General features: G+C 28.7%; 1 protein-coding gene across 3 annotated transcripts in view; it reads left to right on the forward strand.

The window, feature by feature from the left end:
• Positions 1–285: 285 nt before the first annotated feature.
• Positions 286–13,145, forward strand: part of LOC145241473 (uncharacterized) — a 419,465-nt gene continuing 406,605 nt past the window's right edge. Inside the window, exon 1 of one of the 3 annotated variants that reach the window (XM_080104459.1) lies at positions 286–460. In XM_080104459.1, coding sequence (XP_079960585.1) covers positions 412–460 — 49 coding nt within the window. In that variant the 5' untranslated portion in view covers positions 286–411. Of the gene's footprint in view, positions 461–2,127; positions 2,278–13,145 lie in introns of those variants that run through there. The other 2 variants (XM_080104458.1, XM_080104460.1) reach the window with 2 other exon arrangements.

Raw genomic sequence — 13,145 nt, forward strand, 5'->3', positions numbered from 1 at the left:
ACTTCTTGCAGAAAGGCATGGATTAGGCCGCTAAGAGGTCGTGGGAAAATGCAGTTGAGAAGGTGAAATAAAATAATATTTTGTGAAAATTTTGAGAAGGTGAAATAAAATATTTTGTGAAAATTTTGAGAAGGTGAAATAAAATAATATTTTGTGAAAATGAAAAGAGAGACGGAATTACAATAATTGATATTTTTGAAATGCCAAAAACGCACTGATCGGAAATGCCCGAAAATGTTTTGGTCATTTAGATCCGGTTATGGAAGGGGGGCGTTCTATTGCCAATGTAACCCAAATCGCCGCTCTGAACCGGTCAGAAATATAAGAGGAACACACATACAGGACGTAACCCTCGGCTGGCCACACAAGTCCTTGAATTACAAAATCTCTTTAGTGGTAAAAAAATTGAAAATGTATTCACCATTCAAGAAATCAGAAGGACGGAGATTTTCAGCTGAAGGTAAAATATCAATGTCAATGTATCATTCACTAGCATGGCCACACGGCGTTACCCGAGTGAAAGGTATTTCGTGTGCTTAAATTAAAATACATAGAAAGAAGCCTTAGGGAAATGTAATTAATTCAGCTTTAGTTTATGATGAATGACATTTTTGTAATAATCGCTAATTAGATTTTATGATGAATGACATTTTTGTAATAATCGCTAATTAGATTTTATGATGAATGACATTTTTGTAATAATCGCTAATTAGATTTTATGATGAATGACATTTTTTTAATAATCGCTAATTAGATTTTATGATGAATGACATTTTTGTAATAATCGCTAATTAGATTTTATGATGAATGACATAATCGGCAAAACAGACAAATCAATTAAAGTCAACTTTATGTCAAATCCACTAACGTAACATTTACTTTATTTGAACTCTATTCATAAAAGTGAATCATCCTTTTTTCAACAAACAGTTTCAAATTTAATTCTTTAAAATTTTTGACGAATCAGTTATTTACTTGCACGATCCATGGAAATTCTATGGATAATTTGTTTTTTGTGTGTCTTTATATTTTATACATGTATATTCCATATTATACTCGTCTGAATTTATTTATATTTTATACATGTATATTCCATATTATACTCGTCTGAATTTATTTATATTTTATACATGTATATTCCATATTATACTCGTCTGAATTTATTGTCTGTTGCTTGGGGTACCCTTCTTCCGATTGAGTGCCAACGAGATTACAGAGGAATTTGTGCTCCCATTCGAACTTATGAACTGGTTTGTCCACACAATAAATAAATAAATAAATAAATAAATTAAATTAAAAAATTACAATAACCAAATGTCTAACATTGTCCACGTGGGGGAGGCAATTAAATAGAGTCAATATCGGACGTTATTTCCTTCTTACTCTCTTTCTGAGGAGGAAGAGGATGATTATCTATTATTATTGTCTGACCGGAGACAGGGCAGATACTACATTTAATCATAGCTAGTAGGTAATATCGATATTTTTGGATCACGAGACAATTCCATTTAAGATGTTATATTCTAGTTTTGAATTTTAACGTCTAAATTTATGACAAGCAACAACACTAGATATTCCACAATTATTTTTATTTTTCTCGATCGAATAAGTTCGTTTTTTTTCTTCTTTTTTTTTTCAATTGTTACAGAATGGGATAAAATACTGACAAAGTAACAAGATCTATTTTTATAACAATCATGCAAAAGAAGACAAAAAGAAAAAAAATACTTTTCTTTTGTTTTTAGGTGTGTGCAAAATGGATGGCCAATCCTTATAATGTATAAACATTTGGCCCCCTCCCTTCACTTATAAATTCAGAAAAATTCAGGAAATCAACCTATTTTAATGAAAATTTCAGTATTTATTAACTAACAATCACAGAATATAATTAATCCACTATCTTTTAAATCTTAGTAAAAATGTATTGTTTTGTTGTGTAAGCAATAGAGACTGCCAAAATTCACCACAGAATTACCTGTGGCTACCGTAATATGATGGCCTAGCGACGACTATAATTTAGTCTGATGATGTCATGAACATCGGTCTGTTGAAATTTGGTCACGTGTCTCATGACTAAACCGGAAGTTGGTTTAAAGTTTTGGAGGGTTAAATAAATTTAAACATGCCGTCGAGATGTATAATTCCAAAATGCCGAGGTAACTACGAAAATGGTCCAAAAGTTATCGTGTTTTCACCCCCCCCCAAAAAAAAGAAATAATTTACCAGTGGATTCATGCAATAAAAAGAAAGGATTTTACTCCATCTAAATATAACAGAGTAAGTGTTAAAATGTTTGAGATATTTAAAAAAAAAAACGCGCTTTTTTAAAATTTATTTATTATTTATTTTTTTTAAACGTATTTTAAAATAAAAATGAAAGTATGTATATAAAAATTAATTTTACATGTAATTTAAGTTATGTGCTGAAATAATAAATTATTATTTAGAAACTTATTTAAAACGGGGAGTATGGTGGAAATATTATGTACTTTCACCTAACAATTTAATAAAAGCGATATCGTAAAAACGGAATTCCTTGTTTAAATAATTTTTAATAAGAAACATCATTTATCTTTTTAGTTCAACTATTTTACTGTGCAATATTTATATAATTCTTCAGGCTTGAAGTATATATATATATATATATATATATATATATATATATATATATATATATATATATATATATATATATATATATATATAGTCTTGGAAGTTTTTAACCTTTAAAACTATACAATTATATATATATATATATATATATATATATATATATATATATATATATATATATATATATATATATATATATATATATACACATATTTAGGTGCTAATGCAGAATGATCCGTGCTATTTTTTAAATCGTAATTTTTTACGACGTATTATAAACATCGCAACCTCCCCATGTTAAGAACGGCTTTCGGAATAAACACCCCCAACCTCGAAAGATGTTCTTAACATCGGGAGGTTCAGGGGTGTTTATTCCGAAAGCCGTTCTTAATATGGGGAGGTTGGGGGTGTTTATACTACGCTGGGCCAGGTTGTAAAAAAAATATCTTTTTTTTTTGTATTTTTCTCCATTTTTTTTACTTTTATTAATTTACAGAAATTTCCCAATTTTTAATGTTATTTTTTGCTTATTAAATTGTTAGATGAGAATAAAGTAAGCCACCCTCTCCTTAAATTAAGAATAGGTTTCTAAATAACTTTATTAGGCACTTTTGCAGTTTAACATTCGCAAGCAAATTTAAAAAGCCACTTTCGGCAGATGGAGGAGGTAAGGCTTTGTTAACTTTTACGTTGCGTGGACGGAACTCTCCTAAAATGCAAACAATTTGTTTGTAGATGTTAAACTGCGCTAATACCTGTTATTAGTTACATAAACTGCATAAATACCGATTTATTTATTTACCAAATTATATTGTTATATTGAAGTTTCCAGCTGTAAGATGGTTACCATTAAATTAAAGCTTTATAACAATTTTGATTAATTCATAATTTAATGGCCAAACAAGTGCGTAAACTATTAATAGTTAATTAAAGAAAAATAGATAAATTTTTAGATCCACTTCCACAATTTTCTCTTTAATGACTACTTTTAGAGGTTTTCGATTATCCTGAATATACGCGCGCGCCATAAAGATGGCCACCAAAGAATACAATGCATAAAACAACTTTTTATATCTCGATAACTACTTATTTCTGCAAAATTTAAATGCGATTTACATAAACTTTATGCCCTAGAATCTCAATCACTTGTGAAATATTGCTACAAGTTGACTTTAAAAGCTCTTTCTCCGACTACTTTTGAAAGGCAACATGCTAATTTGGTTTTGCGAATTTTCAGCGAATATACTATTTAAGGTTTGCTAACCTTAGGAAAACAGGAATGCTTGCCAAATTATGTAGAAATCGCAGAATACATTCAAATATTTTATATTTGGTGGACAATACTGAACGTGAAAACACTATATAAAGGTTGTCGACTTCGTAATAAATATGCTAACCCATTTACATTAAATAGTGATGATTACAGTTTCTTAAATGTGTTCCACAGAACTGGTTAGAAACTTGGAATAGCATTCCTGGAAGAACTGGTAAGTTAACAACGGAAACATATACTGCTTTGCACCATACTACTTACGCAATTTTAGAATTGACTAAATATTGTATAAATGTACTGAACATGGTGTATATATTACCAGGAAAGTTTCAGACAGATAACCTTGAGGCAAGGTTTGGCCAGTATCGACAAAGTGGAGATCAGTATAATATATCGATACGTCAGATGTATGAATGTGAAAAATATCTCAGAATGTTGTCAGTTTTAAAATTGAGCTTACCAATTAATAATCGAACTATTGAATTGAAAAATTTAAAAGAAACTAACTGGGATGAAATGACAAGGGAACAAAAGTTACATGTTTATAAATTTAACATAAATGTAACAGAAGATGATATCAATCAATGCAAGGAAGTACTTCCTTTATATTATACTTAGCAGGTTATTGTTGTCATGCAGTTTTCAAAAAACTGAAATGTAATAGCTGCAAAAATTTCATATCCGGGAGAGAGGCTGTTGAAGAAATAGCTGAATTAAACAGCTATTTTCAGGGTATTAACAGAGGTTCTCTGCTATACCCCAATGATATAACTAATAATTTTGTCTTATATAGTTATAAACAAACTTACAAAATGCGGTTCTTTTTTACATTCGATTCATCAGAGAAAATTAGCCATGTACATAACTTTAAATATTTTGGCTGATCAAAATCGATTATTTCATGTTGACTCTTGTGATGAGGGTCACGCAAATTGAAAAAATGCTGATATGGTGTTCATCGAATTCCCTTATAAACAATTTTTGTCGCAAAGAGAATGACAATATTAGTAAAAAAAAATCAGAAAAAGAAAAATTCAAACTTTTAATTAAATTCTACAACAGATTTTTGAAAAGTTTGATTATTCAATGTTTCAAATATTTCTGCATGGTACCTTTGTTTATACTAACATTTGTTTGAATTTAATTTTTAACTTATTGTTTGTTATTCAGTTAAACTAATTGTTCGTTATTCAATTAAACTAATTTATTGTTCGGTATTCAGTTAAACAAATTTATTGTTCGTTTTTCAGTTAAACTAATTTGTTGTTCGTTTTTCAGGTAAACTAATTTATTGTTCATATTTCAGTTAAACTAATTTATCGTTTGTTTTTCAGTTTTGATTTTTAAAATATTGTTTTTTTATCTAAAAAATATTTATTGTTAATTTTTATTTATTTCTATTGTAATAAACCAGTTTCATACAAATCAAATCGTATTCTTTTTCTTTTTATACTTTTCAACAACTTTTCTCCCTATCAATTCGTTTTTTATAATATTTTTATTATTAATATTTTTATTATTAATATTTTTATTATTAATATTTTTATTATTAATATTGGATGAGTACAAAGTATCATGTTTATCTTTTTTCATCCAATTTTGAAGTTTTCTAACGCTTTCTGTAAAAAATGTCTGCTCATTATCGACAGTCTGTGTTCCGCTTATCTTGCTTGCTATGACCTATGGCGATGACGTCATTTTTCAGCTAACACGCCATCTATGACGATGGTCACGGAATTACCCCACCCTATATGTAACACGATGTAACTTTATTATAAATTAATATTATCAGTATAACCTTTGTACCACTTAAAAGAAGAAGGGCAAAATAAACCAGTAATAATTTTTTAAAAAATTTTTCATCGAACGAAAATAATGAAAGTGCAAGATGAAAATCGTGTTTACATAATTGGCGCTTTAAAATAACGTTCTCATGTAGTAGACATTCCGAACGTGAAAACATACCCGTATTTAATAAATCTAGCAAAAATCAACTAATGGTCAGATTTTCGTGAAATTTTCGATACCTATCCATTTTAGAATGAAATTACATATAAAATGCAGTTTTCGTAAAATATACGAGGGGAATATTTTTTAGTGCGTGTCCCCCCCCTCTATTTATTTTTTCGAAATTCGAACAAAATATATTTAAATCTACCGAAATTTCTATTTATTATGAAACATAAGAGTTTAAATAATTAAAAAATATTTATTTTGTAAAAATTTAAATACACATATTGAACAAAAATTTACCCCAAAGTTGCAATTAAAAAATTGATATAAACTTAATATTATTATGTTTTTTTTAATAGCGTTTTTTTTCGAATTAATATATACTATAATCAGTTGAATTGTCAAGAAAAAGAAACTTCGTAAACATTAATTAATTTTTAAAAGATTAAAACTATTAAAATTCCATTATTTCAAAATGTTCCGTTACAACATAGATTTTTAATTAATTGTGTTTAATTTTTTTTTAAATATTAAGTTTTAATATAAACATGACTCTTATCATGTATTTTATGGCCAGATTAAAACCAATTTGAAAATATTATTGCACAAATATTAAGCATTTTGTAGGCTCTCTCATATGTTGTTTGTCTCTTTTTACCGAACAAAATATGGAACTCCGTAGGTAACCAAATGAACATTCAGTAAAACCGTATTTGATATTTAATATATAAATGTTTATAATATCATTAATCGTTAAACCTAACAAAATTATAACAAAGATTAATTATTAATTGCAGTTTGAAGAAGATAAACAAAAGTTTTAAAAAATCATTAAGTCACTTCTGCTTTTCCATAGTTCGTATAGTTAACACAAGTCTGACGCCACGGAAACATGCGGTCCATTTTTCACAATCGTTTGGCAGACCCTCGTAAGCAAACATACCTTTACTAAAGTTATAGTTTTAAGTACTAAAAAAATAAACGCATGAATTGGTTTTTGTGTGAAAATAAAGCAACGTTAACAATTTAACATAGGAACATTGCGAAAAGAGACCCTAAAGTCCGTGTTAATGAAATCAGTATAACTCGAAAAATATTAATTCCTCGAACTAATGATATTATCGTATTTAATATTTTCAGACCGATTGCAAAAAATATTTTTAATATTACAATTGCAAAAAAATATCTCATGTGATTTTTAATAACAGTTACGGGTGAAATTTTAAATGTAATATAATATTTCTCTGTACGCATGAAAAAAAAATTATAATCTTGAAAATTAAATAAAAAAAATGTCAGAAAAATGAAAACCCGAGTCACTAAGAAATAAGAAAGAAATAATAAGAAATTTTCTCCTTAAGTTTCATTAGTGAAAGTATGGCCGAAAAAACGGCGAGGGATATAAAAAGTATAACTTTCCTTAGTAAATACCCATTTTCTTTCGAATTTTAAATCATTAGTAAAGAATTGTTTTAACTTTATTTTGTTATGATAATAAGATTTAAGAATAACTAGAGTAATGTAATTGCTAAAATTGACTTTTTGAACAATATTTTACAAACGTTTTATTTCAAAGTCTAAGGAAAAACCCGTAATATTTTAGAGCCAATGAAAGTTTAAGATATATCACTTTCTCAGTCGATAAAACACGAGACACAAACCACTGGGGGTCTCAGTTTATTGAGAGACAAACGCCATTTTAGATTATTATTGAATAAAAACATACTTTTTTAGAAAAAAATAAAGAAATTCTTACTTGTGTATATTCAAAAGTATTCTAATTAAATAAGCATTTCCTGTTTTATTACAACAAAATGAAATTAATCAAAATTATTATACTTCTCGCGATCCGTACTTTTGTGAAAATGAGCGGGATTCGTGTTTACATTTCATTGAGAATTTCTTTGTAACGAATTAAAGAAAATGTGCACACTTTTTTAAACAAAAAATTTACATAAACAAAAAACGTGCCCAGCTCGGCACTCACACCCCAGGGCTTCTAGGCACAACTAGTCCTTCAAACACGACGACACAACTAGCTCACACAACACAACGACGCTAATTCTAAAAAAATAAAGTCCAACTCTAATTATAACTTAATTCTCCAATCACTTTACGATTCACGATCCGAATCGTATTTTAATTTATCCATTTCACGATGATGTCACTTTTCGTAAAATCCGGCCCAAATTGTATTTTAATCGCTTCATATCACGACGACAGCACGTTTCATAAAGTCCAATCCGAACTGTATTTTAATCTCTCTATTTCACGACGACTACGCTTTTCATAAAGTCCACTTCACGACGAAATTTCACTAACTCCGACTCTCGCATCGGTCGCATCAATTTTACGTTTCTGCTGAAATAAGCTTGTAATCTTATTAGAAAAAAATAATCACGACATTTTACATTCGTCTTCTATTTGCTGCCAACCAGTCCCTCATCCTCTCCCTTATTGTCTTTTATAACATGTTTTTAGGGCAGCTAATTCATTGATATGCAAATCAATGAATATAAAACTACGCAGAAGTAAATGATACAACCTGATTTTTATCTATAAAGTTTATTTCGCGCCAGTTTAAAAGATTCAGAATCGATTTAAATGCCTTTATATTAAAATAATGGCAATTGTCCGATTCTTATGGCATATTATAATCTTCGATTAAGAAAATTTTCTATGCAGGTTATCTGCAGTTTGAATGGGTAGTGTTCGTAGCCGTAACGGATACGTCATTGATAATCATTCTAATAGCAGTTTTGTAGAGACACAGTTTTAGGGGGTCCACCATCTTAGGTTTTACCTTCTCTCTGAGAAGAAGCTGATTTACTGTTAATCACCTGATGCGCTCTCACCATGGAATGTTGATGGGGCTGCTCATGAATTTTGTACATTTCTTTTCAAAATTTGCCTTGTGTCTGGAGAGGATTAAATAACATTATCATTACCTGATTACATAATCATTATATCATCATTACATGATTGTGTCTGGAGAGGATTAAATAACATTATCATTACATGATTATATGATCATTACATCATCATTACATAATTGTGTCTGGAGAGGATTAAATAACATTATCATTACATGATTACATGATCATTACATCATCATTACATGATTGTGTCTGGAGAGGATTAAATAACATTATCATTACATGATTACATGATCATTACATCATCATTACATGTTTGTGTCTGGAGAGGATTAAATAACATTATCATTACATGATTACATGATCATTACATCATCATTACATGATTGTGTCTGGAGAGGATTAAATAACATTATCATTACATGATTACATGATCATTATATCATCATTACATGATTGTGTCTGGAGAGGATTAAATAACATTATCATTACATGATTACATGATCATTACATCATCATTACATGATTGTGTCTGGAGAGGATTAAATAACATTATCATTACATGATTACATGATCATTATATCATCATTACATGATTGTGTCTGGAGAGGATTAAATAACATTATCATTACATGATTACATGATCATTACATCATCATTACATGATTGTGTCTGGAGAGGATTAAATAACATTATCATTACATGATTACATGATCATTACATCATCATTACATGATTGTGTCTGGAGAGGATTAAATAACATTATCATTACATGATTACATGATCATTACATCATCATTACATGTTTGTGTCTGGAGAGGATTAAATAACATTATCATTACATGATTACATGATCATTACATCATCATTACATGATTGTGTCTGGAGAGGATTAAATAACATTATCATTACATGATTACATGATCATTATATCATCATTACATGATTGTGTCTGGAGAGGATTAAATAACATTATCATTACATGATTACATGATCATTACATCATCATTACATGATTGTGTCTGGAGAGGATTAAATAACATTATCATTACATGATTACATGATCATTATATCATCATTACATGATTGTGTCTGGAGAGGATTAAATAACATTATCATTACATGATTACATGATCATTACATCATCATTACATGATTGTGTCTGGAGAGGATTAAATAACATTATCATTACATGATTACATGATCATTACATCATCATTACATGATTGTGTCTGGAGAGGATTAAATAACATTATCATTACATGATTACATGATCATTATATCATCATTACATGATTGTGTCTGGAGAGGATTAAATAACATTATCATTACATGATTACATGATCATTACATCATCATTACATGATTGTGTCTGGAGAGGATTAAATAACATTATCATTACATGATTACATGATCATTATATCATCATTACATGATTGTGTCTGGAGAGGATTACATAACATTATCATTACATGATTACATGATCATTACATCATCATTACATGATTGTGTCTGGAGAGGATAAAATAACATTATCATTACATGATTACATGATCATTATATCATCATTACATGATTGTTTCTGGAGAGGATTAAATAACATTATCATTACATGATTACATGATCATTACATCATCATTACATGATTGTGTCTGGAGAGGATTAAATAACATTATCATTACATGATTACATGATCATTACATCATCATTACATGATTGTGTCTGGAGAGGATAAAATAACATTATCATTACATGATTACATGATCATTATATCATCATTACATGATTGTGTCTGGAGAGGATTAAATAACATTATCATTACATGATTACATGATCATTATATCATCATTACATGTTTGTGTCTGGAGAGGATTAAATAACATTATCATTACATGATTACATGATCATTACATCATCATTACATGATTGTGTCTGGAGAGGATTAAATAACATTATCATTACATGATTACATGATCATTATATCATCATTACATGATTGTGTCTGGAGAGGATTAAATAACATTATCATTACATGATTACATGATCATTACATCATCATTACATGATTGTGTCTGGAGAGGATTAAATAACATTATCATTACATGACTGCCTTAAACGTAGATGACCTTAAATGTAGGTGACTTTTAGAGACAAACTACAAAATCATTCGAAAGCAGAAACAAAATGATAACATCCCTCTTCCCTCAAATGATTTTGTTTTCTTTGTTCATAATCACATGACAAAGATGAACAAGTTTGTAAACTTTTTTCCACGTCAACAACAAAAATTGTTTTTCATTTTCCTCTTTCAGTACAAATCAATCTCACTTATAATCTGCCATCTTTGCGTATATTAACTGACGCCATAATTTATAGAATGGAGTGGAGTGAATGATATCAGGTGATGGAAAATACAAAACACGTCTGCAACTTGAAAGTGTACTTTCACATCTAAAGAAGAACTAGTTAGTGCATCAACAAAAATGCACATCCTTACAACAGCTAACGCATTATTTCTAAAAGTAAACGACAGCTCACACACACACACACACACACACACACACACACACACACACACACACACACACACACACACACACATATATATAGGTTATCCATTAAAAGGCATTGAGTGAAATTTGAAAATTAAATAAGATACGTGTTGCTAACATCATGTGGACTCAACTCAAATTCTTCCATTCAACACCATGGCGAAGAATAAGAGGATATATATATATATATATATATATATATATATATATATATATATATATATATATATATATATATATATAGAGAGAGAGAGAGAGAGAGAGAGAGAGAGAGAGATTGAAAAAGGAGTGTATATCTCTGAAATATATCTTTCTCTTTAAAAAATAAACACTCGTTTATTTTATAAAGAAAAAAAATTGCGTTGTAGCTATTTGCCTTTAAAGTGTTCAATGTAACACGTATCTTATTTAATTTTCATATATATATATATATATATATATATATATATATATATATATATATATATATATATATAGTAATTTATAAAATATATATGGCGATTAAGCTACACTGAATATTCGGCGTTTCATCCACTCTAGGATTCCTCAGCCTTATGCGCGAATTCTGTGGTTGTTTATCGTTTTTATATGGTCCTCTTCTATTGAGGATTTAGTTAGCCAATCAGCTTTCTAGTATCCACCGCGTCCCTTCCTATCAGCCAATGGGCATGCATTTTATCGGACAAAGGATCTGTTTTAAAACTAGGTTAGTGGTTTTTTTGTAGTTTATATATAAATATATATATGTGTACATACATATATGCACATATATGTACATATATTTATATATACATATATGTGTGATCGTTTATGTATATTCATGTTTATTTCATTTATTTATTTGTTTATTTTCTATTGTTTTTGTTAGTTTTAAAACTATTTTGTATCGCTATCCTTGGGTAAATTTTATTTTGTGAACACACTTATTTGCTATTTCTCTTCTCCTTAAAGTACAGAATAGCAAATTTTTCATGAAGGCATAATCTACATGGGTCGTCTAGATGCCTACACGTGGTAGCTTGTCTTATTATTTTCCATTCGACTACCGGCGAATGTCCGCTTTCTTTGAGTTCCCAGTATTTATTCGCTAGTGTTGTTTTTATACGGTGTTTTTTTATTGTTGAATGTACTTTTGTGGTCATAGTATCGGGGTTTGAAATCTAAGGAAATCATGACTACGTAATATTTCTTGTTATTCGGGTTTTCTTTCGCAAATATTGTTGCCTGATAAACTACGCTTTTAGTTAGACATTTATTTGGAACTGGGCAAAGTGTGCGGTGTCTACAATTGCATTTATCTTGTTCGTTATTAGTATTTTTATTAATGGTATGGTTGTTCTTGTCCGGGGTTGGTTTATTATTATTATTATTATTATTATTATTATTATTATTATTATTATTATTATTATTATTATTATTATTTCTGCTAGTGTTAGTTTTATTTTTGTCATGGTGTTTACTTTTTTCATTGTTTATTTTGTTGTTGTTTACATTGTTTTTATTTAGTATTTTGTTATTATGTGCTTTAATTATCATCTCTAAATTTTCGCAACAACCGTAGGATAACTTTGAGGTATTTTTATTGAAGATTTTGTGTAAGGGGTTAGTTGCGGGAAAGTGTTTTTCAATAAGATCTAGAAATTTCTTGCCAAGTTTTGTTTTTAACATTTGATTGTATGGTGCCGTATACCAAATTATAGTTCTTTTTCTTCTATTTTTAATTTTATTATAGTTATTGGCGTTTTATTGCTTATATTTGATATCGATATTTTTGTATCCACTATTTTTTTAGGGCTGTTTCGGAGATATTGGTTGACCTGTTAAATGCATTTTCATCGCTTGAGTTATTACTGAGTCTACTTACGATCGAGTTAGGAA

The sequence above is a fragment of the Euprymna scolopes genome, chromosome 20 (assembly GCF_053919585.1).
Source record: "Euprymna scolopes isolate OS-2025 chromosome 20, ASM5391958v1, whole genome shotgun sequence".
Taxonomy (NCBI): Eukaryota; Metazoa; Mollusca; class Cephalopoda; order Sepiida; family Sepiolidae; genus Euprymna; species Euprymna scolopes.